Genomic DNA, 26,863 nt, shown 5'->3' with positions numbered 1-26,863 from the left:
ACATATACACAAATGTATATAATACCAAGTGTACAGACATCTATGTATGTGTGTGTGTGTGCCTTAACCTCTCAAAGGGAGATTTCCACTGTAAATCAGATATTGAAGTTTTATTTGAAAGTAGTCCAGAATATAAATTATTGGCTTCATCGACTTAGAGGAATCCTACTATGGAGTCCTTATGTGAATTTGTATATTCTTCCTTTCCTCTTCAAAAGGGAAAAAAAAAAAAAAAAAAAAAAGCATAATGAGAGTAAGAAACAGAATCCTGCCCTAAGCAGTATTTTTAAAACAATGGCATCGACAAGGAGAAGGAAAACCCAACCTACCTCTGCCTCGATTTCCGCTTGCCTCTTCTCCAAGAGCTTTGCCACAGCCATGGCCCTGTGCTTGCCTGATCGCTTACAGCTCACGGCCCATTCGCACAGCAGTGTCACCACGGCTTCATCACTGGGGGCAGCCTGACGACCAACAGAAAGGGGTACCAGCCATGTCACCTGATGCACGACACGTAGCATACGAGCCACAGAATATCTGAGGTTGGAAGCTTTCTTCTTATATTGTTTTACATTTGTTTTAGAAAGTGTCCCCAAATCTATTTTAACTGAGGTATAAAGAGTAAAACGTCAGTCATCAGGAAGGAAACCACTTAACTTAGAACAGCTGAATCTGTGACAATTCCAAGAAAATTAAGAGTTTCCTTGTGTATGCTTTCACTTACACAGGATCATCATAAGCCAGCCCCATCAAGCCTCCAGAGCTCAATTTCAAAGGAAACAGAAAAGGAAACCGACCACTTGAACGTCAAGGACAGCTGTTACAAAGCCCAGGTACTTCACTCCACTGCTGAGCCCCTTGGGTCCTCACTCACCGCCTCAGTCAACACATAATCCTAACAAGCCAGGCTAGCAGGTCTCCCAGTCCAAGGAGGAATTGGAAGGAACAAATGGGAGGGGAGGCCGGGATGCTGACCAAAACTCACGGCCTTAGAAACAACAAGCATGAAGAGTGACAGCCAGGCATAGAAAGGAACAAGAGTTACGAGCAGACCCAGTTAACAGAGGACGGTGGCCTGGATCTGGGTAGGGCTGAGCACTGCCACCAGAACCATCAGCTGTAGCTGCCGTGGCCTAGAGATGGGTACCACGGACTGAGGACCAGAAGAGTCAGAGAAAGGCCACAGGGACCCAAGTGACATGAACTGCGGGGGGAGGGGGGGTGTAAGTAAGCAGGGCGATCGTCCCTCCGCAGAATCGCACCTTTCCCTGTAGAGGCGCTATGCCAAACACTGAACACCAGCTGCTCATTTTTAACATCTGCCCCGTTGTATAAACACTATGCCAAAAGAACCAGACAATCACAGTACTGGCATTTATATGCTATGTGAGACGCTCTTAACTTCTTAGAATCCGTAAGCTCAATTAAGATTATGATAGCTAGGGGCACACTCTCAGCAAAAATATACATATACACATGTACTTTAGCACAACACTTCAGAAGCTTTGAGGACTCTGAGAAGACATCCAAGAATCCCTGATCAGCTTTTAGATACCAGCAGACAATTCAGATCATGAAAATCAGTTTATTCCAAGATTTTTACCCATCCTACCCTAAATTCGGTTAAACACATGCTGACTTAAAGAAATGGTATCTGGGGCAGGTATCTCAAAAGGAGCTCTGAGTCTCTTAATTTAAAACAAGAGAAATAGTTCAATTACAATGTATAAAGGTTGAACATAACATTTAAAAAAGAAAGCAAACTGGGAGGAATTCCTGCCTGGATTCAATCCAGTCCTGGGAAAAGCAAAAAATATAAAAGTCAGTGCAGTGAAGCACCGCATGCTTAGATTTAGAATATTAAAGAGAAGAAAAGGATTTATTTTAAAAATACTGCCATCAGTTTTTAATAAATTCATCAGTCAGTAATGTGCATTACATCCACATTTACAAAGTTCTTTTCCCTCTGCATCATCAAACAAAATGAAAATGTGCTACAGAAGAATAATTGAGTCACCCAACGTAAGTAATAAGCTCTGCTTGACCTAGAAATGCATAGAGAAAACTATATAAAGGAAAAGATTTCTTTTTAACACATCCAGATATTGACCACTGGTTTGGGGCAGAAATGTACTAGAAAACAAGTCTTGGGAAAGAGAGAATTCACTTTCAGAAACACTTATTAAACACCCAGGATATGCCAGGCATTGAGGAAATAAAAATTTTAAAGATCTGGCCCTTGTTCTCAAAAAGTTCACCCTCTAGAGGGAAAAGCAGAAAAGGCAACTGATCATAAAGCAACAAGCTGTTCTGAAGGTGTGGGGAGGAAAGTGACTTAAGTCAAGGCCCCGGCACCTTCCACATCTCATAGGCAATGAGATGTGCTGGATTACAGACATCTGAGATACGAACTTGAAGACACACGGGCCTGCAGTCTACCCACTGCAGTTGTGGCCTCAATATGTAATTATTAGGAATTAAGTGAATTAAGAACATCAGGGGGAAACGCTGCTAAAAGACTGAGTTTTAAAATATAAAATTTTAATTATGCCCATAAACAGTTATACATTTCAAAATCTATTTTCAACCAATAAGTATTTTCCAATCCTGGCCAGATTCCAAAAGTGCAAAGCCCACTCCTTTCTGAATATCAAACAGCCTGCCAAATGAGGCCACTCTTTCCCGAGGATACTGGAGTGGTGGGGAGGGAAGAATTGGCAGGCTCAGTGCTGATTTTAAAAGAAACAGTAAGCTATTACAAAAGAAGTTTTATGACTAACTTCTCAGAAGATCATATCGGAAAATCAAGTGATATTATACCAACTTCAAGGCAAGCTATCTCTGCAATATAAATAATTACATATTTATATACTTGAGTCATGAGGCGTTTCATTCTTCTTTACTATTGAAAAATTGTTATAACATAAATTTTTAAAATTTAGCATTGCTCTCTGAGGTAACTTCCCATTCAAACATCCCTATCCCCCCTATTAACTACAAAATTTTGGTTCATATTTTAAGTGGTTTTACCAAGAGGTCTTTTCTAGATTCCACTAATTATCAAAAATGAGGAGGGGCCCCTGCTTACTTCACTCTAAACACCAGCTCCAGGGTACACCCCATCAGACACGTTCAAGAGGCATACAGACAGACACCCACGCAAAGATGCCTCATACCCCACCACCCAGAGCCTTGCCACTGCTCTGCTCTAGATAATTTTTAGAAAATTATTAGAGGATGGCTTCCATTTGTCTGCCAGATGCTATCTTACAAATTAATTCAAATAACTGTCAAAAGGACATCATGACTTCAAATATGGAAGTTGAAACGCGTTCTCATCCTGTAAACAGATGTCTAAAAATATTGAACTCCCTTTCTTTAAGGCAACCAATAACTGTAGAGTGGAATTTAATAAATATTATTTTAAAACAAAATAACTTCAAGGCAAAAATTTGAGGTAATTTAGCAGCTCAAGATATGAACTAAATATAGGCCCCTGCCTTCCACGAGATGGCAATTAAGTGGGACAGACACACATGTATATAAATAATTTGGACGCATAGAAAAAGAAAACAAAAATTATCGCAGAAAGCCAACAACATTTAACAGGAGCAGAGAGAGAGGACTGAAGGGAATTATTAGATGCTTCTTTTAGAAGGTGGCTTTCAAGAAAAATTTTGAGGAATGAGTTAAATTTCAAAACTGAGATGCACAGGGAATTCCCTGGCGGTCCAGTGGTTAGGACTCAGTGCTTTCACTTCCGGGGCTTGGGTTCAAATTCTAGTTGGGGAACTAAGATCCCACAAGCAGCCAGGAAAAAAAAAAAAAAGAGAGGGGCTTCCCAGGTGGCGTAGTGGTTGAGAATCTGCCTGTCAATGCAGGGCACACGGGTTCGAGCCCTGGTCTGGGAAGATCCCACATGCCGCGGAGCAACTGGGCCCGTGAGCCACAACTACTGAGCCTGCGCGTCTGGAGCCTCTGCTCCGCAACAAGAGAGGCCGCGATAGTGAGAGGCCCACGCACCGCGATGAAGAGTGGCCCCCGCTCGCCGCAACTAGAGAAAGCCCTCGCACAGAAACAAAGACCCAACTCAGCCATAAATAAATAAAGAAATAAATAAAATTTTAAAAAAAAAAAGAGAGAGAGAGAGAGAGAGATACGGGAGAAAAACATGGAATTAAACAAACAAACAAACAAACAAAAACTGGGATGAACAAAAGGAGAAATAGGTATATGGTAGGCAGAATAATCTCCCTCCCCCACCCCAAAGATGTGCACATCTTCATCTCAGGACCTGTGAATATGTTACTGTAAATGACAAAAGGGGACTGTGCAGTAGTTGTGATTGAGACAAGGGTCTTGAGAAGAGGCGATTACCCTGCATTATTTGGGTGGGTCCAATGTAATCACAGGGGAGCTTGTAAGGGAAAGGGAAGGCAGGAGAGTCAGGGGAAGACATGCGACGACGGAAACAGGAGTCAGAGGCAGGGAGAGATTTGCAGATGCCACGCTGATGACTTTGAAGATGGAGCAAGGGAACACAAGCTAAGGAATGCAGGTGATCTCTAGAAGCTGGAAATGCAAGGAAACAAATTCTCCCCTAGAGCCTGCAGAAGGAACGCAGCCCAACTGACCCTTTGATTAGAGCCCAAAGATCATAACCTCCAGAACCATAAGAGAATAAATCTGTGCTGTTTAAGCCACTAAATTTCTGATAACTTGTTACAGCAGCAATAGGAAATTAATTCGAAGAAGTTTTAAACAAACACACAAAAAGTAGCGTTGAGGTTCAAGGAATTATAGGGGCAGAGGACTGCTGTTTAAATGGCAAATATAGGAAGGCTACAATACAATATTAAAAATCTAGGGAAAAAAGTTTAATGGTAACTCACAGAAGAAGAGTACCACGAACCAGGTAGTAGCCTCATTAATACATTCACTTATTAATTCATCAATAAATATGTATTGCCACCAGGCCTTCTTCTAGGCATTAGATATAAACAGTCTCATGTATTACTTTACAGGAATAAAAGTTGATATTTCCCTTTTGGATGAAATGTCTACCATATAACAATAGTCTTTAAAATGTTCCCGTTATTTGCTTCAAGAATTCAATCTCTATAGCTCAAGGAAATTATCTTAAAGTAAAATGATATGAGTCCTCTAGGCATCAGTGAAGCATGACACCAAGATACTGCCCCCCTCCCAGCTCCCCAAACTGACAAAGTTTCCCTCTGAAATTTTAAAGAGTCACCTAAAGGATCAAATCAGAGAAAACCAGGTGACCTTACAGGGAGAGAAAGATCCACACAGATGATTCACAGGCCAGAGAATCTGTCTTCAGGAGTGGAACCATGGAAATTTTTGTGATGGTGGTTTTGTTTTTATTTCTACTTTTCTGCAGGCAAAGAGCAATATTTCAATATCTAATTAAAGATGCATAAATAGGAGAGGCAGATAAGACAGGCTTGTAACGGAACACAGGAGAGGGGAAGTCAGAGGTGCACGATTACCAGCAAAGCTCAAATCCTCCCAAGAAGAGAAGTTCTCAGACCTCAGACAAGGTCTGCTCTCTGCCCGCCCACCATTCTTCCCTTCTTCCGGGAACAGCACCCTTACTTCTTCTGGGGGTACTACTCCTCCTCCTGCCCCAAGTGGTTCAAGGAGGGGGTTACTAACTGTAGTGCCCCATCCTCTCAGCTTCAATGTGACATCCTGGAGTTGGGCCTTTGATGGGCAGTGAAGACTTTAGGCAATTCTTTGAACACAAGAAAAAGAAAAAATCACTCTATCAGGTACTCATTACATGCACTGCTCTCTGCTCAGTCTTGTAAAATGTTTTGGATGATAAAGAGACTAGCCCTGACCAAATGAAATTGTCTGTTTCTATTCTGATCAAATGTCGATTTTCAGAACAGGTTTTCGGCAATATATATTGCTTGTTCTAGTCATTACTAAAGTCTTAGCACTTTTAACTGGCCAGAGCAGACAAAACAAAAAATGGAAAGTATCAATACTTGACCTTAAATGTAAACCTTTCAGTCGCCTCTAATGAAAATTTAAAATAAAAAGTAACTTGGTATGGGCTTAATCACTCTCAAAATCACTAACAAAGATAACGATGGCAAATTTTCAGGCGCTAGTAACAAAGAGAATGAACATTTATTATTGAGTGCTTACTCAGTTTACAGTCAGACACTACGATGTGTTTCCAGAATTATTTCTTTCAATCTTCACTACCTATGAGCTAGTTATTATGATTACCTCTTTTTACAAATAAGGAAACCAAGGCATAGAGATGTTAAGTAACTTGCCCAAGATCACTCAACTAATTAATGGAACTCTTGCCACAAGATAAATCTTGGGAAATGAACTAAATAAGTAGAGCTACACTGTGTTCAGAGAACCTGGAAGGTGATCTTGACCCTCCCCCAGGGTACACGATGGCCCCGAGCTTCTCTTTGCTCTTCCGCCTCTACTCTGGGTGCTCAGAGCATCAAAGTACTCTGCTCCCTTGTGCAATAATATTTATTTCCATGTAATATGCATCTTTCACAACATAGCTTCATGGCTACTGGCTTTAAATATCCATTAGGAAAGGGAAACACACCTCTCAACTATTAAAGAAAAGTACTTCATCTTCCCAAACACTACAAGCCAGAGTTGGAGTCTTCATGGGCAGCAACAGACAGCTTTTCATACTGGTACTTTGACAGATAGTAAGAAGTTGTTGAAAATACACAGCATGCACACCCCTAGCCTCTAACCACACACAGGCAAATGGGATACACAAGAACAGGAGAGAGACAGAGAGCCATGACACATAAAGTTAAGGTCAGAGAAAAAGCACCAAACTAGGGGGTCAAGAATGTGGGGTTGGGCTTCCCTGGTGGCACAGTGGTTAAGAATCCGCCTGTCAATGCAGGACATGGGTTCAAGCCCTGGTCGGGGAAGATCCCACATGCCACGGAACAACAAAGCCCGTGCACCACAACTACTGAGCCTGCGCTCTAGAGCCCGCGAGCCACAACTACTGAGCCCTCGTGCTGCAACTACTGAAGCCTGCGCGCCTAGAGCCCGTGCTCCACAACAAGAGAAGCCACCGCAATGAGAAGCCCGCGCACCGCAATGAAGAGTAGCCCCCGCTCGCCTCAACTAGAGAAAGTCCACGCGCAGCAACGAATACCCAATGCAATCATAAATAAATAAATTAAAAAAAAAAAAAAAGAATGTGGGGTCTAGCCCTGACAGAAATTAAAATGTAATCATGGCAATAATAATATTAACAACTGTAAATTTTCAACCAGAGTGATAGCAGTAGTAATAACTGAAAATATTTACTGAGCAGATACTGGGTGTTTTACATACATCATCTCTAATCTCAACAACAAACTTTAAGGAGGTGCTGCGATTCCCATTTTACAGGTGAGAAAACTGAGGTTCAGAAGTTAAGTAAGATGGCCCAGGGCACAGAGGTCAAAAGTAGCAGGACCGGGACACCTAATTTTTTCTGTTGTTCCCATGATGGGTGAATCAAGATCAGCGGCAGCACAAGGAGCATCATGATTGCATGGAAACCTCCCAAGGGGCTCAAATGCACCCCAGGAAGCCTGCCTCCCAGCCCACTCCAACCAACCACTGCTCCCCGCTGCTCTGGCCCTGACTTGTACCTCTCTAGGGATGAGCCAGACCTCTAATCTAATTGACATGCAGAAAATGAAACCACAGGAGTGAATTACCAAAGATTTCATTCCTCCTCTGACACTTGCTAGATCAGATGCTTGTACAAGGCAGGGATCTGTCTTTTCCATGGTTTTCTTTTCAGTATCTACCACAGTACCTGGCACATAGTAGATTCAATAGATATCATTAATCAAAGAGTGAAAGCAATAATACAGTGTTACATGAAACCAAAGGTAAAAACAAGGTGGATGGTAGGGGGGAGGGGGGATGGGATTTACGATTTGTTCCCCTCCCCTGACACACACGTGCACTTACTTAATATGGAAAAATAGGGGACTTCCCTGGTGGCGCAGTGGTTAAGAGTCCACCTGCCAAAGCAGGGGACACGGGTTTGAGCCCTGGTCTGGGAAGATCCCACATGCCCGCGGAGCAACTAAGCCCATGCGCCACAACTACTGAACCTGCGTGCTAGAGCCTGTGAGCCACAGCTACTGAGCCCGCGTGCCACAACTACTGAAGCCCACACACCTACAGCCCGTGCTCTGCAACAAGAGAAGCCACCACAATGAGAAGCCTGCGCACCGCAACGAAGAGTAGCCCCCGCTTACTGCAACTAGAGAAAGCCCGCACACAGCAATGAAGACCCAAAGCAGCCAAAGATAAATAAATAAATAAATAAATAAACGTATACATTTAAAAAAAGGAAAAATAACTGATTTAATCTAACAGCTGATTAAGTATAAAACACTAGAAACGTTCCCATTCCTAACTTAATGAGTCAAGGATGCTGGCCACAAAACCATTATTTAGCATCATTCTGAAAGACTGAGCCAATGGAAAGAAACATAAACACTTGAACAGATACGGCAAGATTACTACAGTGTGCCTAAAATTCTCCTCCCAGCAACCCAAAGAATTGAAAAACATCATGACTAGAAGAAAACAGACAACTAAAAAGTGATGAAAATACTAAGTAGTCATGAAAAAAACAAAAACAAAAAAACCGTGCAGAATATTTTGCAGGAAGCAATCCCATTTATGTCCCCCAACCTAGTTGTTAAGTGTCCACATACAAGTACATAAATGCCCAGGAAAGTACACAAAGGATATGGACCAAAATGCACGGTGGTTACTGTTTGTGTATATAATGAGTGTTTGTTATACGGTCTGCCCTGCTCTAATGCTTTCACAACAATCCTATGATTGTTGAGCAAACTGAGGCCAAAGGTTAAATAACTTGTTAAATGTCTCAAAGATACTAGGTCACAGACCTAAGAGTCAAATCTAAGCTATCTGCCTCCACAGCGGGGATGCATGCCAAAATGCACCCCCTTCTGGGCAGAAGGGTGGGACAGGGAGTCCAAGTTGTGGGCTGAAAGGGACTTCTTGATATCAAAAATGTATTCATGTACTATGTGTATAGAAATCACAAGAAGAGTGCTCGTTTCGGCAGCATATATATATATACACACACACACACACACATATATATATATGTATATGTATAGCTGATTCACTTTGTTATAAAGCAGAAACTAACACACCATTGTAAACCAATTATACTCCAATAAAGATGTAAAAAAAAAAAAAAAAGCACAAGAAGAAATAATTTCTATAATGAAAACAAGTGAGAGAGGATGGATGGACCCAAAATTCAAAAATCAGTAAGATCCTTCAATTACCAGCACTGTCACCTGGCCTCATGAACGTGGGACCCACCCATAGTGGCAAAATACTAAAATCATTATTAACTCCGCTGCAAATCATCATCATTAATGGTGCCACCTATATCTATAATAAAGATATTCCAAATGCAAAGAAAGATTCTCATCATAAGGGGGATGTGTTACATTTTTCTTTCCTAGGAGAGGGCAGGCACAAACTATTTAAATAGATTAAGTCTAATTCATTTCTTATTCAATCACTCAATAACCTAATGATCTCTAGAAACTAACCACAGGTCTATTCTGTAACAAACAAAGAAGGAAAAATAATTGGCAACTACATCTGAGAAGCAGGTTTCCTTCAGAAATTTAGAAGGTACTTTGTGAGGTTGTTTGCTATTTTAATAAGAAATTTCTTAATATACATTATAAAACAGTACCATAAAAAGGATGGGGGAAAAAATCAATGACTCATTACTGTAAGCAACAGCAAACAAAAAGGACTTGAAATCAGATACTGAATAAAGCTCTTCAATAACTTTTTAATCTGAGACTAAAAGGACATGTTTACAAATGTAATTAATCACTCTTAGTCAACATTAAACAAAATGGTCACATCTGGACAAAAATATTATTCATATTACAGCACCAATAAATAATATGGGATAATACATAGAGCGGTGATATTAGCAAGTCACATGGTTTGCAAACTGAAGCACATTATGGAGATCTGGATGAATTTCAAGAATTGAGTAAGGTAAAAATTGGTCTGAACTGCTAATAGAGCGTAAGCCTGTTGTACACAGTCAGGAACAGTATTTCTAACAGTCAGAATCACCATATAAGGCAATAAGCCTAATAAGATTATTAACCACACACTCAGAAGATTTATTATTTAAATATAAGTATGCATTCATTTTTTAAAAATCTTTATACATATGAATGTTTCCATGTGTCCATTTCCAAAAGATATTTGAGACAGCTGATTTTTGATGAGGGAAAGGGCAGTTTCCTGGTCTCACAACCTTAGAATCACTGTTGCTAGTCTTTAGGTCTTGTGACATCTGAGAAGCAAAACATACACCATGAAAGCAAAAAAGACTTCCCTTTTTTTTTTCTCTTTAATGCAGCAGTTAAAAATAGTACAACTCCAAGTTCTGAGAAGGCAGGAGGAAGATAAGAAAATTAAAACAATTTCTGAGTATTTAAATCAACTGTCATTAATTTGCCCTCTGCCAAAAAATTAATTTGCTATCCCTCAGTTAAATCATAAACATTTAAATAATAATAATACGAATAAAGAAAATAGTTTTGAGAAATACGTAACTGCATGATAACAGCAGTCATTTATGAGATGAATTAGAATCACGAAGTAAATCCCTCCAAGTCCATGAAAAGTGCCATGTCTCTCAAACTGAAAATAATTAAAACACTAGACTTAATTTCCAAAAGTCATCACTGCATGGTACAATAAACTTCACTGCTTTCCTCTTGTGACGAATGAAAGAAATATACAGATGAGAATAAGGGAAACATAAATTTCTAAAACATGGTGCTAGGTTCAGATCACTTGACATCCAAAGTTGCCCAGCCAAGAACAGAACAATTGGCATTTACTAGGCGTTTACCATATGCCACCATATGAAGCGGATTCTATTAGTAAGGTCATCGTACAGAGAGAATGACACTGAGGGTGGTAAGTAACCAGTCTGGGGCCCCATCCAGCTACTCTACAACAAAGCCAGGATCCAAATCCAGGTTTGAACTGGCCTCAAGGTTGTGATATCCTACAAAGGCCAGATTTCTCAACTTGAAGATTTTCTAAGGTAAATACTACATTAAAATTGCCACGCTTTTAAAAATCAGTTAGAGGTTATTACTGCAAATCAGTATGCCCATATCAATGTGGAAACTGTTCACGGCAATTATAAAGGTTCTTCCCTCCTTTTTCCAAAATTACATCTGACACTTGTTTGTTCAGCTACAGGTACCTAAAATAAAATGACTTTTTAAAGCAGCAGCACAAGAAATAGAATGTACTAGTCAAGAATGTGGTTCTGGAACCATTTAGGACTCCAATCCCTATTTGCCCACCAAAGAGTCGGGTATGAGCTTAGGCTACTTACTCAACCTCTCTAAGCCTTGATTTCCTCATCTGTAAAATAGAAGAATAAAAAAAAAATTTTTTTTTAAACATGTGTCTCATCAGCCATGGAAAATTTCTTACAACAGGGCCTGGCGGCAAAGAAGTACTCAAGAAAAGGCTGAAGAAGGAAAAGAAACACACATCCAAACCAAGAGGCCCAGCCCCATCTAAACGGATTCATTACTGGCCCTCCTCAATAACAGCAAAGTCTACTGTGTCTGGACACTCCACTTTCTCCCGCAACTATATTAATATAACTGCCCTTGTACTAATAGATTTGGTTTAAGAAAGAAGAAAACAGTGACTGTAAAAGATGAGCAAGGCTTCCTTTGGGTGTCCAGCAGGAAAATGGGTAACTTCTGAGGCACAGTAAGCTCTGGCTGGGCCATGATCAGCACTAACAATAACTGCTGTAACACTTCACACGGCACCTTAACGGGAAGCCATACGTGCGTGTTTTCCTAGTTCGCTTGACTTTTGCCTCATCTGACCCTCCTATTTAGAGTCCCGGTTTTAAAAAGTGACTTTTTCTTAAACAACATTTAAAAAAAAAAAAAAAAAAACCCTAAGCATTGAAACGAGCATGATCTCTCTGACAACATGGTACTCGGCCACCTCACCAGGGTGAGCCAATCCCGTCCAACTGCTTCCCCACTGAGGGCAGAGCCTCTGTGAAAATCCAAGAACGTAAAAAGCCTGATAGATCCAGGCTGTGCTTTATGGATTAGCAGACTGTGCAACGGGTAGAGTTGTGTGTGTGTGTGTCTGTCTGTCTGTCTGTCTCTGTCTCTCTCTCTCTCTGTCTCTGTCTCTGTCTTTCTCCACGGAAGTCCCAAGGGATCATATTCCTTCCATCTCTCTTTCACGGTCTCCCTAAATCCATCAGTCAGGAAGGACAGCAGCTAGTGTTTACTGACTACCCGTCTACAAGCTATAAATATTGAAATGTTTCATCCATATGGTTTCGTGCCATTTTCCCATCATCAGCAGACAGAAGGCCCATTTTACAAATGAAGAAACTGAGACTCGTCAAGCTAAGTGAATTGTCCGTGACGGCACCAAATACACGCACTAAACTGCTGACTCGCCAGCGGAGAGCTCCCCTGTCAGCCGCCCTCCCACCGGCACCTGCACGTGCCTCTTGTGCGTCTGAACCTGAGCCACCGGTAAAAGCGACATACTGACTAGATCTCACCACTGCCCTCACCCCAAGCCTTCCCGGCCAAATCTTTCAGAGGGGTTGCTGCTTCCTGTTCATGGTCCCAGCAGCCTTTTTATGAGCACCCAAAAAACCAATTAAACACCTCCCGAGGGCTTGCTGGGCCTCGGCGCAGTGCTGGAGGCGGGTGGCGTGCCGCTGAGCAGGAGGAAAAGTGCCCTGGGCCTGTGGAGCCCTCGGCTCACGGGAAGAGACACGGAACGAGCACAGACGTGACAGAAAAGACGCGGAGCTTCTGCCTTGCGGGTAGAGTCTTGCAGCCACACTGATGCGGAGCTGGCCTGGACCAGAGCTGAAAGGAGGCCTGTTCTGGACTCTCCATTCAAAAACACCCATGTGAACTCATCACACCTGTCCAGGGAGCACTTGGCGAATAGCCTAGGCATAAAATAAATACAAACAATAAATCCATAGGTCTGGATTTAACAGCAGGGGAAGAGGAAATGCACATCTGCCGCTGTTCCGACCAGCTTCGGCCAGTGCAGCTGGTTTGGCCTTGTCATTACTCAGGAGAAAGTCTGCTTCCTCGGGCACCACAGAGAGAAGGGAAAAGGCCTCCTTTTGACTCTCCCTTCTGTCCATGTCCTCAGGGCACCCCAAGACGCAGCTGCAGCTGCTTCTCCCCCCACGCCTGACACAAACGAGGGGAGAAGCCAAGCGGAAGGAAGTGGTCTGGGGGCTCTGGAAGTTGAAGGGGGAACCTCCCGACTCTGCTGCTCAGAGGTGAGGTCAGCAACGCAACCCCTGCCTGTGGGTCACACGTGACAGACTCAGGCAGGGCTTGGAATCAGGAGGTCCTCACGGCGCCCACAGTAAGCCCCTCACGTGGGTATCCGGTTCCTCCGCCTCTAGCACGCAGAGCAGAAGTGGTTCTAAGACACTGAACAGGAAGCTACCTGAGTCAGTGTTGCATAAAACACGTAGCAGGAGCTGGAAAGCGACAGGCAGCTGAGCAAACACGGCGCACAAGACATACGGCTTGGCCGGCAGAGTGGTTTAAGATTGGGAGAGTTTACATACAGATCCCCACATCCAGGTTCTCCCGAAACACGGGATGATCAGGCAACAGTGGGTCTACAAAACCAAGCAGAAGCCAAGATAGGCTGCCCTGTTCAGAAAGGACAGCCCCTTTCCCGGTCACCTGGGCCCCACCCTCTCGGTGTCCCGTACTCAGAAGCCCACCACATCTCACGCTATACTGAATGGAAAGCCACGTAGCGCAAATCTAGAATAAGTAAACATTAGGGATTTTGGTAAAACTCCCACCAGGGAACCATGCCGTCTTGACTCAACACTAGGGCAGAGAGCTCAGCCATCCAAAAGGACACCTTGAATTTCAGGTATCCCTGCTGTCCCTCCAGATAGCTCACCTCTATGTATTAAAAAAAACCTTAGTACTGTTGAGGCCTTTTATCTAGGAAAAAGTCTTTATTACAAATAGAGAGACTTAAAGGTCTCTGTCCCAGAAGGACCCAGCAACACTCTAACCTGCGTCAGTAAGCAGAGAATTAGGTAGACTTATCATCAGTGTGCTCTACAGAGATCCTGAGGCATCTCTACTGAGACTCACTCACAAGGAGTTAGAAAACACACTCGGTCTGTACCTCACTCTCAACATCCTGACCTCCTACTTGGCATCAACGGTCTTGAACCTTATCTTTGAGATGCAAGGTGCTGACTTACAAATTATTTTAAAAAGAAGAATAGCCTGGAACAAATTCACATCAGGTTCACATGAAGGTAGGATAAGGAAAGGTTTTTGGTTGTTGTTTTACCTCTTCTTTCCACCTATGCGTTCTCAAAGGCGAGTATGAAAATCAAAGATATTTATAATCAGTTAACTATACAGTATTCCTTCACACAGCACAGGGAAATATAGCCATTATTTTGTAATAACTTTAAATAGAGTATAATGTATAAAAATATTGAATCACTATACTGTACAGCTGAATCTAATATTGTAAATCAACTATACTTCAAACAATTAAGTTAAATTAAGTGTTCCTTCAAGATGGGTACCATGTGTTAAAACTTACCTCTGCATTCCTGATGCCTCCACAACTTGGATATACCATACATGCTTTCCATTGTAAAAGGAAGAGAAAATTTTTATTTCTCCCAAAATAAGGTTGAGAAAACATTATTGAAAATTCTGTCTTAATAGAGCAGTTCAATAATGAGACACTGCTAGGAAAGCATAAAATAAAAATTGTCTGTGATGCTTAATTTTATGTGTCAACTTGGCTAGGCTATGGTTCCCAGTTTTCTGGGCAAACTCCAGTCTAGATGGTACTGTGAAGGTATTTTTTAATAAAACGTGAATAACGTTTAAATCAGTAAACTCTGAGTAAAGCAGATTATCCTCCATAATGTGGGTGGGCCTCATCCAATCAGTTGAAGGCCTTAAGAGAAAAAAAAAAAGAAAGAAAGAAAAGGTTCCCTGGGTCTCCAGCCTACTGGCCTACCCTGCACATTTCAGACTTGCCAACTCCTACAATCACGTGAGCCAATTCCTTCAAATAAATAAACTTCTCCCTTGCTTTCATATAATATATATATATATATATATATATATATATATATATATATATATATATATATATATATATATAAATATAATTTGTCCCCCTATTGGTTCTGTTTCTCTGGAGAATCCTGTCTAAATACATTGTCTACAGATTTTTCAAAGACCGGGACCACAAGGATTCATTCACTGCTCTCTGACACGCTAAATATTAGAACACATTCCCCTTAAATTAAAACCAAACCATTATATAAAGTCCAATCACTAGATGAAGGATATTCTGCTAAAACTAAAATGATGGGGAGTGATGATCAAAGGGCTAAGAAAAATCTTTTCAACCAACATACTTAGATAGACCAGCCCAACAGACAGTTCATTTTAATAATGGTGGGTTATTGTAGTCCAACAATAGAATGATTTCAGGGTGTAGACGCCTTCATAAGATATTACACTTCACAGAAAAGGCTTTGCCAGAATTTAGTGAATAAAAAAAGAAGAAAATATGCTAAGAAAATAAAAGGTGGAAAGAAGAAAAGAAATATTAACTCTACCTCTTGGTTATCTTTGTTTTGGTTTGCCCAGAAAATCTTATGATAAAGTGTCTCCATTGAATTGCTGGAATCAGTTCGGTCAAAACAGTGTCGATCCAACACCTCCAACGTGTGCAAAACCCGACTAATGGTCACCCCTAGGTGCAGAAATTAAGCATGCAGTTAAGAAGGGCCAAACAAAGCCAGAATAGCATAGTACAAAGTCATCATTATGTGGGACAAAGGGAATTTTAAGACATTATCATTCTCAGCATAAAAGAATTGCCAACAAAATCAAACCTGACATTCTAGACAGCCAGGATCTAAAGGGCATAGACTGAAGAATGTCCTCAAAATGCACTAGGGGGCTAAGTCCAAAAGCATCCTTATTCAGAAGGAGGACTGATTTACAAGAATCAGAAACACGGCACAAAGTCCAGCGTTCCAAAGCACTCCTTCTTCTGTTGTGTTCTGTACCTGCTGTTGACTCTTGGCACTTGTCAAAAGACCACCGAACTTCCACTGCACGGCCTCTTTGTTTTATCTGCTGTTCTACCTCATAAATCCTTGCCCGAACCTGAAAGAGAATCACTTCTAATTAACTTGTGCTTGGAAAGCCACAATGGCTGTCTAAATCATGTCAGGTTTTTCCACACGAGCAGAACATCCTCCAGTGAGCTACAATCTCGATTGCATTGTAGGAAATTCAGCCTGCTGCCCAAGAAGTGCCTTTTAAAATTTACAAGTGCTGATTCAATGCCAGTTTTCAATAATATATACTCACAAAAATAAATGCTTGCCAAAAAAATCTTTACAAGTGAAATATTTTCAGGACATCAGACAGAAAGGTAAACGTTCTAAAATATCATCTTTGGGCCATTCTTCTGTGTATGAAAGCAACTAGCCATGCTTTATTAATTTAAGAAAACTGCTTGGTTTTAAAAAAAAACAGAGCTCTTGTTCTAAATATTTGTCATGGTCCTGTGGTTCAAGTTTCTTCAGTCTTTGAACCAAATAACCCAGCACTAATAAAAACATATAATAGTTACTAAATATCCAGACTCCTAACTCTATAGTGTATGACTATACTAATATACAGACTACTAACTCTGGGTGTCGTGGTCATGTGTTAGAACCACCACCGTAATTACTGTCTGGGGGGCAGAACTGTCCACAAGAACAGCCCAGCAAGAGGGTGAGAAGAAAAGGAGCAACGTGACAAACTTCTGCAGTTCAGAGAGGCTACTGACTTCCCCAAGGTCACCTGGAGAGATGGGGGCAGAGCTGGGAACGGCCCCCAAGAACCTGAGTTTGCTGTAATCCAGGCTTAGCCCACTGTGCTGTGATGCCTCCCAAGAATGAAAACACCCAACAAACCACTGTAACAGCAAGTCTACCTGCTGGTTGAAAGCCGTGTTCCCGCCCGGCATGGGGAGGCTGGAGGGGGCCACCTGCAGCAGATCCAGGGGCGAGCCCGGGTTCGCGCTCTTATTGTCATTTGTGGAGTAGTTCCACACCAAGGCACTTGGGCAACAGAGAGTAACAGTCTGGAAATAAAGCAGGAAAATCCAGACGTTTAGAGGAAGGAGAAAAGTATCACAACAGCTTAAGGGTCATACGCAAATTACAGTTTCCAACCAGTGAGTTTAAAATCTGAATGTCTTACCCCATTCTCAACTTTTCAAGTGATGAGACAAAAAACTAAGATAGAATTATTCTTTTGAATAGGAGGAAATACACCTACTGAGAAATTAAGGAATGTTATCATCTAAAACCTAGGAAACTTAATAAAAAATGCAATAATCGTCATTTTAAAATTGTCACTTCAATTTATTTCATGCAATTAAAACAATGAAATGGAATTAGAATATGTAATTTCTAAGGTTGTAAAAGCTAAAAAGTTTTTTTTTTGTTAAATCTCTCAAATAACGGTGCGATACGTAGCCTCATAAATGCTGGGCAGGCAGTAAACCTGGATGGGGGTTGGCACACTTTTTCTATAAAATCCAGTTCGTAAATATTTTAAACACCTATAATCCCTGCCACATACTCTTCCTTTTTGTTTCAATAATGCACTGAAATGTAAAATCTATTCTTAGTTTATAGGCTGGACTTGGCCTACAGCTTGTAGCTTGCCTACTCCAAACTTGGACCCCTGTAGACATATTTTACTCAACCTTGCTTGCACTTTCTACGACCATCTTACTTACACATCACAACAACCTCACGAGGTAGGGAGTGGTATTCCCCAACTGTACCAAAGAGGAATACGAGCCACAGAGGAGATGAGCAGCCGGGCCGAGGTGATTTCAGCACACAGGCCTGGAACCACTACGCTAATCCTGCTGCCTCCTAACTGTGGATTAAATAGTATAGCTCCTATTTAATTAAGCACTCACTCTGTGCTGAACACTGTCCTGGAAACGACAGTGTAAGAACTGTCTCCATCCCCCATCCACACATGGGAAAACAGAGCCTCAAGGTTAAAGTTACTAAGCGGCAGAGAAGAGGCTAAAATCAGGACTGTAATGATTCTAAAGAAGGTGTCTTCACCATGATGCTATCAATGCCATTCAACCACAAACTGCATCAGCCTAGAGAATGAATGCAGTATTTCTTTTCTAAAATGCAAAATTAATTATTAAAAAACTAGAATCTGAGGCCCAGGAGACATCTTCGTGGAAACCAGATGGCAGATATGAATAATGTCAGTCCCTGAACCCCACCAGTGCATCGGTCTCCGCTGGCCCACACCCCGATCTCCTCCGTCCCATCCGTGAGCGTGTGGGGTTCTCGTCTCCTGTCCACGAGGGAGCCCTTCCCTGTGTACTCAATTCCGAAGCTGCCAATATCCAGGGCACTGATCCATCAAACACCCCTCTGCTCCTAACCTTAGACTCGCTCTCTACGAGTTTACCCTTAGCTTAGGAATACGTTCAAGTCTGTCCATCAAAAAACAAAATTTTTAAAAAAATCTCCACTCACCGAGCAGGAATCCCTATGTCTTCCCTTTATAGGCACGATTCTCAAAAGAAGAGGGATCATTTTTTCTCCTCGTTCTCCATCGTTCCTCAACCCACCTTAATATGGCTCCTCACCCACCATTCACTGATCATCAGTGACCACCAGGTTGTCGACGACAGTCTCAGCCATCTTCTTATCAGACATCCCCAACCCACTGGTCACTGCCCGCTACTAACTCCTTCTGGCAACTCTCTGCAGTACCTAGAGAGGCAGTTTGGCATGGTGGTTAAGAGTGTGGACTCTGGGTCCAGACTGGGTGTGATTTCCAGCTTCGCCGCTTACTTGCTCTGTGACCTATGCCACCATTTCATTATTCCTGTTACGGGAACAATATTGGCTCCTTTCCCATAGGACGGTTCTGAGAACTAAATGACACAATCTATGCTACAACTCAGAACAGTGCCTAGAACATAATAAACGCTATTAATATCATTACAGTTGAATTACGACAAGATTATTCTCATCATCTTTGTTTATAGCAATACTCTCCACCCCGTTCTTCTCTCTCCAGTCTGGCCAGACTTTCCTGGTCACCTCTGTGAGCTTCCCCTCTGCTATCTCTTAACCACTTGTGCCGCTCGGGTCCACTGGTTGTCCCTCACCACCAACTCTTTGGGTAATCGTCCCCTCTCAGGGTCTTGACCAGCCAAGTGGCCCTGAGTGACCCAAATCCACGCACCTGGCCCTGTCTGCCCGCATCTTCAGAATCAGACAGGTAACCACCTCTTGAACATAACCACTTGGAGATCACAAGGGATAAAACAGTCCAAAACTGAACTTACTTAGACTCGTCCAAACAATTTTTTGCCTTGTCTCTCTCTCCCCTACCTCCCCACTCCCACAGATCTTCCCTCTACTGTGGCCAAAACAATCTAACCAACCACACAACTGACCATGTCACTCCCCACATAAAACCCTCCAATGACATCCTAATCGTAAGGCACACAGGGGGTCTTCTACACCCTGAGCCCCAACAGATTTCACACTTTATGTATTCTATTAAGACCAACCTGCACACAAGATGACTGATCAACCCTCTGGGCCTTTTCCCACGCTGTCCTTCTGCCAGGAACACTTTAAACCCATATTATAAGCACTGGTCAGGATCACTTCCTTCAGAAAACCTCCCTGAATTCTAGGTTGGCCTAGAAGTTCCACTTCTCAACTCAGCCCCCTGAACATCCCTCCACCAACCAGTCCCTTGTCACAGAACGTGGAAACTGCCCTTGTATGAGCCCGTCTGTTTCCGGACCAAACAGTAAACTCTACCAGAGTAGAGACCGTGACTCCGTAGCCAGCCCTGTCCCAAAGCCCCTTAGTAAAGGGCAGGACACATGAGGAGCCCGAGAAATGCGACCTGAACACGGACCTGCGAGCTCCTAGAGCTAGGCAAGGCTGTATCTCACTCCCGGCGGCATCAGCCCAGCTGCCGACACGCTACCAGATGTTCAAGCAGTGATGCCTGGCAGCTGAACAGAGCCTGGTAAACCTTTTGGATCTTGAAGACTCCCAACTCAAGTTGTTTCCTGCACTGAATGTTAACATAAAACAGAAAGGGCCAAGGACTTACCTGCAACATACAACTAAGTCCATAAACCAGGGGGCCGTGCTGTGCACAGGAGAGAAAGTCGGAGAAGGCCAGCTGCACGGGGCTCATGCCGGGGCCGGGGGGGCCGGGACTGGGGGCCCCGATGCCCGAGCTGTTTGGTCCTATCATCATGTGGGGCGAGTGGGCGGCGAGGAGGTTGGGGCCATCGCTAAGCAGCAACGCAAGACGCCGGGCACAGAAGTAGGCAAGGCGGCGGGAAAGGTAGGCCGACTGGACAAACTCATCTGAATACTGAGGAGCACAAGGACACCAGACTTCAGCCATGTCTTAGGCTACTCGGTGAGACAGCTAGCGTAACACAGGCTTGTCTTCATTAAAAACAAACAAACAAACAAAACCCTTCCAAAGTACTATATAGACTGGTGCTGCCCAACAGAAATATAATGCAAGCCACATGTGTAATTTTAAATTTTCTAGTAGCCATTAAAAAAAAAAAAATCACAGAATGATGTATTTTATTCAGCCCAATATACCTAAATCTAAAATGCTATCATTTCAACACACAAAGTATTAGTAAGATATTATACACTCCTTTTTCCATACCAAGTCTGAAGCCTGGTGCGCACTTTAAATCAAGAGCACATCACAATGTGAACCTGTCACATTTCAAGGGCTCACGAGCCACGTTTGGCCAGCGGCTACTAGAGTGGACAGCACAGATACGGACGTCGCAGGGAGGACACAGGGCACTAGTACGGTGTGGTCTCCGGAAGGGTACCGGGTGAGAGAGAGAATGACTTCTCAGCTAGATACTCTTTCATATTGCTGGAATTGTCAAATGCATGAACTACCTTTACAAGAAATTTTTTTTTTAAATAAATTTCATCCAGATAGCCTAAATTTTAACAGATCTTAAGCCAATCATGAAAAGAGGAAGTTGCCACCCCCAGTGGCTCAAAGAATATCAAAAGAATGCAGAACATCCTCTGTATCCTTACAAAGAGACGATTTGTTTTCACAGAAATCTGTGTGAACAAGGAGACAGTATTTAAAGAGCTGTTTGCTCAGCTCAGGGAAGGGGGGAAATCAATGTGGGTAAGAATACTTGAAAGGGACACGTGGCCAAGCAAATGACTGCTACAACTTACAAGAAGCCTCTTATCACTTCAAGTGTTAGAGTATCAAGACCTTTTCTCCTTCCATTTCAAAAAGAAAATTTTTCCTCTTCCACTTCCACTTACCTCATCATTCTTAATCAGACTCATTCCTTGCCCATAAAATCAATTGGCTCATGGTTACATGTACTGTACCTGCAGCATTAGTGGTAATAAGAGTTTAAGAAGATCATCATCCATTGGTCTGATCTTTTCTAACACATCCAAGATCCACGTCAAATATTCGTGTTTTTCTAGCATTCCTTCCTTAAATGAACAAAGAAAAATTACACTAATAATGTTAAAACAAAACTAACTAAAATTCAAAAAAGAGCAGTCTTATCTTTATGCTGAAGTGTAATTTTACTATTGTTTTTGTTGTTGTAGTAAAACATGGTCTCCTTGATCAAAGTTTAAATTCTAAACAAAGCAAAGAACTGGTGCTATTCTGTATGGTTGATTGGAGGGGTTTTTTGTTGTTGTTGTTTTTTGGGTTTTGTATATCTGCTTGATTCTAAATTGATAAAAATTAATTCCTACAAGAAAGAAAATTCAGAAGCTTTCAGACTCCCAGGGCATGTCAAATACCTGGCTAGATTTCAGGGTACTATGAACTCATACTCATAGGAGGAAACTTGGCCAATGGTAGTGATTACAAAGAACAAAAAAACACCCGTCGTACTATCGTCTCAGAAAAAGAGGTTGAAAATCCTATCAGATCCAAGGCCCCTTAGTAGCCTCCTTCTCTATCCTAAAATGAATTTCAGCTACCATAACTCACCTACGAAATATAACCTTAAAAGTCAATATAATAGCCTAATTATCTGTAACATAAAGAAATAAAAGGAATTTATAATAAAATAATGTATAAATATTCTGACATAACTACACTAAGAAACAACATACCCATAAATTTCCAAAATGCTTCACAGGGTTGGTGTAGTTTCTCTTAACATAAGCAACGTTAACATTTTCATCTATTGTCTTCATATGTATGTACATATAAATACACACATTCTTTATGGCATTCTATGCACGCACATATTTAATGTCATATTATAACCTTGTATTATGATTCACATCATAAAAGAATCTTCAAGATAGAAACAAAAAGCTATGTTTTCTGGGAAAGCCACTTAAACTTTTATGGTCATTCTGGTTAACAACCTTAGAGTTAATATGAAGTCCTACTTTGTTCCCAGCAACTCTGACATATCTACGTATCACCAGTGGTCCACTACCATGGTTAACAATGATTTGTGTAAAAATATACTGCTAAATTATAGTTTCTATATTTAAAACATTACAGTGACACCACATTGGCATGATAGCAAAGTGTTCACTTATTGCTAACTTCTATTTTTTTAAATGCTTAGAGTCAAAAAAAATTTTTAAGGTTAGCCACAGAAAAAGTGCAATTTATAGTTTTCAGACCAATAAAGTAAACTTGAAGTTAAAGAAATAAATAAAATGGAACCTTGCATGAAGGATTAAGAGATGGTGAATGCAAGGTTCAAAAGAAAAAGTATCTTCATAAGCATGACTTCCAACGACTACATAATGTCCATCCTCAAGATGCTTTTGTTATGTACCTGTACCCTTATCTCTGCACATGCACACCTGCACATGTACATACTAGAGACAGTTTCATGTTTCAGAATAAGGTGAATTAAAATATGATGAACTTTTAAATTAATGTCCCAGTTAGATTCATCCGTTTAGGACCTACCTAACTGCTTCCAAAAAAGAGATACTGATCTCAGTGCTCCTAATACATAAAGTAATCCTTCCAAAAATACTAAGCATGCCGAGAGACACTTTTTTCAAAGATGCAGACTAAATCCTTGGCTCAAAAAAAGTCATAAAAGCTCAGAGCAGGCACCGAAGTAGTCTGCTGCTAAATGGAACTAGAATTGGTTAAGAGTTGTTTTTACTGATTTAAAACTAACAATGCTACTTCCCAAAGGACTGGGGAAGTTTCCTACTTTGAGCTCTTAGAAAAACTTGCTTACCACTTGGAAACTGTAATTAAAGTTCTAAGGGGGGAAATTTAGAAACCACACATGCTTTCTACCCCCTTCCTCTTTGATCAAGATAGCAGGTCGTGAACGTCTATGCTGGTAACACAACTCCAGCTGAATGCACTCGTCCTTCCTCCACGCCGGGAGTAGAGATCAATCGAGGCAAGTAACGGCACAAGCGCCCTCTTCTGGTCAATATGATGTACATCAGCGTGTCAGGATGGGAGTTCAGTCGTTCCTCAATGCCCTTACCCCTCCTCTCAACTGCATTTTAAACTGCAGCTGAACAAAATTAAGATGACCTTTCACTGGAATAACTAAGCTCTAAAGGAGATCTACTATAAGACAGGAGGCATCAGCACAAAAATTTTTTTGAATTAATGCCTCCAGTTTTTGCAAAGTAAATGGCTTGGGAGGATTACATTTAATAGCACAATTACAAACCAATTAATGGCATTAAAAGAGCTGGCATCATTGAAAGCCAGCCATCAATATGTATAATAGGAAGCTGTCATCTCAGGGGAAAGGTGTTACCTTTAATATAATTTAGTGTGAGATATGTCAGATTGCTTTCTTTGAATGTATTAGTTCATATAGTGATATAATTTAACGCTCCCCCCAAAACTAAACTGTAAGGAATTTGCTCTCCCCTTAGAAGCATGCTAGCAGCCTTTGCATTTCGTGGGAAGGTTACCTGGAACATGTGGAATGCCAGCTTTTCGTTGTACTCCCACTGCCTCATTGCCTGCTCCACGTCGGGCGGCACGGGGACAGGGCCATCGCCCGCGCTGGAAGCCAGGTGGTAAAAGTCGGAAATCTTGGCCAACTGCTCTCGAAGATACCTGGTAGATATTTGTGTCCACTCTGCATTTAAAAAAAAAAAAAATCCATTTCCAGATACGATGAATGTAAGAACTTTTTCTTCCTTTCTGATTATCTTAAGGATGTACTTATAAAACAAACATCTATTACACAAAAATGGCTTTGGAAAACGTATGCAAGCGCTGTTCAGAAAGGCACACCCAGGAGATTAACCAAGATGGCGGAGTAGAAGGACGTGCTCTCACTCCCTCTTGCGAGAGCACCAGAATCACAACTGGCTGCTGGACAATCATTGACAGGAAGACCCTGGACTTCACCAAGGAGGACACCCCACGTCCAAGGACAGAGGAGAAGCCACAGTGAGACGGTAGGAGGGGCGCAATCAGAGTAAAATCAAATCCCATAACTGCTGGGTGGGTGACTCACAGACTGGCGAACACTTATACCACAGAAGTCCACCCACTGGAGTGAAGTTTCTGAGCCCCACGTCAGGCTTCCCAACCTGGGGGTCCGGCAAAGGGAGGAGGAATTCCTAGAGAATCAGACTTTGAAGTCTAGTGGGAATTGATTGCAGGACTGTGACAGGACTGGGGGAAACAGAGACCCCACTCTTGGAGGGCACACACAAAGTAATGTGTGCATCGGGACCCAGGGGAAGGAGCAGTGACCCTGGGGGAGACTGAACCAGACGTACTTGCTGGTGTTGGGGGGTCTCCTGCAGAGGCGAGTGGTGGCTCTGTTTCACCGTGGGGATAAGGACACTGGCAGCAGAGGTCCTGGGAAGTTCTCCTTGGCGCGAGCCCTCCCAGAGTCTGCCATTAACCCCACCAAAGAGCACCGGTAGGCTCCAGTGTTGGGTTGCCTCAGGCAAAACAACCAACAGGGAGGGAACCCAGCCCCACCCATCAACAGTCAAGTGGATTAAGGTTTTACTGAGCTCTGATCGCCACAGCAACAGGGAGGGAACCCAGCCCCACCCATCAACAGTCAAGTGGATTAAGGTTTTACTGAGCTCTGACCGCCACAGCAACAGTCAGCTCTACCCACCACCAGAGCCTCCCATCAAGCCTCTTAGATAGCCTCAACCACCAGAGGGCAGACAACAGAAGCAAGAAAAACTACAATCCTGCAGCCTGTGGACCAAAAACCACAGTTACAGAAAGAAAGAGAAGATGAAAAGGCAGAGGGCTATGTACCAGATGAAGGAACAAGAAAAAACCCCAGAAAAACAACTAAATGAAGTGGAGATAGGCAACCTTCCAGAAAAAGAATTCAGAATAATGATAGTGAAGATGATCCAGGACCTCGGAATAAGAATGGAGGCAAAGATTGAGAAGATGCAAGAAATGATTAACAAAGACCTAGAAGAATTAAAGAACAAACAAACAGAGATGACCAATACAATAACTGAAATGAAAACTACACTAGAAGGAATCAATAGCAGAATAACTGAGGCAGAAGAACGGATAAGTGACCTGGAAGACAGAATGGTGGAATTCACTGCTGCAGAACAGACTAAAGAAAAAAGAATGAAAAGAAATGAAGACAGCCTAAGAGACCTCTGGGACAACATTAAACGCAACAACATTCGCATTATAGGGGTCCCAGAAGGAGAAGAGAGAGAGAAAGGACCAGAGAAAATATTTGAAGAGATTATAGTCGAAAACTTCCCTAACATGGGAAAGGAAATAGCCACCCAAGTCCAGGAAGCGCAGAGAGTCCCATACAGAATAAACCCAAGGAGAAACACGCCGAGACACATAGTAATCAAAGTGGCAAAAATTAAAGACAAAGAAAAATTACTGAAAGCAGCAAGGGAAAAACGACAAATAACATACAAGGGAACTCCCATAAGGTTAACAGCTGATTTCTCAGCAGAAACTCTGCAAGCCAGAAGGGAGTGGCATGAAATACTTAAAGTGATGAAAGGGAAGAACCTACAACCAAGATTACTCTACCCAGCAAGGATCTCATTTAGATTTGATGGAGAAATCAAAAGCTTTACAGACAAGCAAAAGCTAAGAGAATTCAGCACCACCAAACCAGCTCTACAACAAATGCTAAAGGAACTTCTCTAAGTGGGAAACACAAGAGAAGAAAAGGACCTACAAAAACAAACCCAAGACAATTAAGAAAATGGTCATAGGAACATACATATCGATAATTACCTTAAACGTGAATGGATTAAATGCCCCAACCAAAAGACATAGACTGGCTGAATGGATACAAAAACAAGACCCATATATATGCTGTCTACAAGAGACCCACTTCAGACCTAGGGACACATACAGACTGAAAGTGAGGGGATGGAAAAAGATATTCCATGCAAATGGAAATCAAAAGAAAGCTGGAGTAGCTATACTCATATCAGATAAAATAGACTTTAAAATAAAGAATGTTACAAGAGACAAGGAAGGACACTACATAATGATCCAGGGATCAATCCAAGAAGAAGATATAACAATTATAAATATATATGCACCCAACATAGGAGCACCTCAATACATAAGGCAACTGCTAACAGCTATAA

General features: G+C 42.0%; 1 protein-coding gene across 1 annotated transcript in view; it reads right to left on the bottom strand.

The window, feature by feature from the left end:
* The window catches only part of MED12L (mediator complex subunit 12L), a 331,114-nt gene that overhangs the window by 236,884 nt on the left and 67,367 nt on the right, over positions 1–26,863 (bottom strand). The window contains exons 5-11 of the mRNA XM_057545673.1: positions 24,206–24,375; positions 21,647–21,757; positions 20,358–20,627; positions 17,161–17,310; positions 16,241–16,340; positions 15,785–15,921; positions 330–461 (exon numbers count right to left, since the gene is read on the bottom strand). Coding sequence (XP_057401656.1) covers positions 330–461; positions 15,785–15,921; positions 16,241–16,340; positions 17,161–17,310; positions 20,358–20,627; positions 21,647–21,757; positions 24,206–24,375 — 1,070 coding nt within the window. The remainder of the gene's footprint in view (positions 1–329; positions 462–15,784; positions 15,922–16,240; positions 16,341–17,160; positions 17,311–20,357; positions 20,628–21,646; positions 21,758–24,205; positions 24,376–26,863) is intronic.

The sequence above is a fragment of the Balaenoptera acutorostrata genome, chromosome 4, assembly GCF_949987535.1.
Source record: "Balaenoptera acutorostrata chromosome 4, mBalAcu1.1, whole genome shotgun sequence".
Classification (NCBI taxonomy): domain Eukaryota; kingdom Metazoa; phylum Chordata; class Mammalia; order Artiodactyla; family Balaenopteridae; genus Balaenoptera; species Balaenoptera acutorostrata.
The sequence above is the reverse complement of the archived record's forward strand: the minus strand, read 5'-3'. Positions and strand labels throughout refer to the sequence as shown.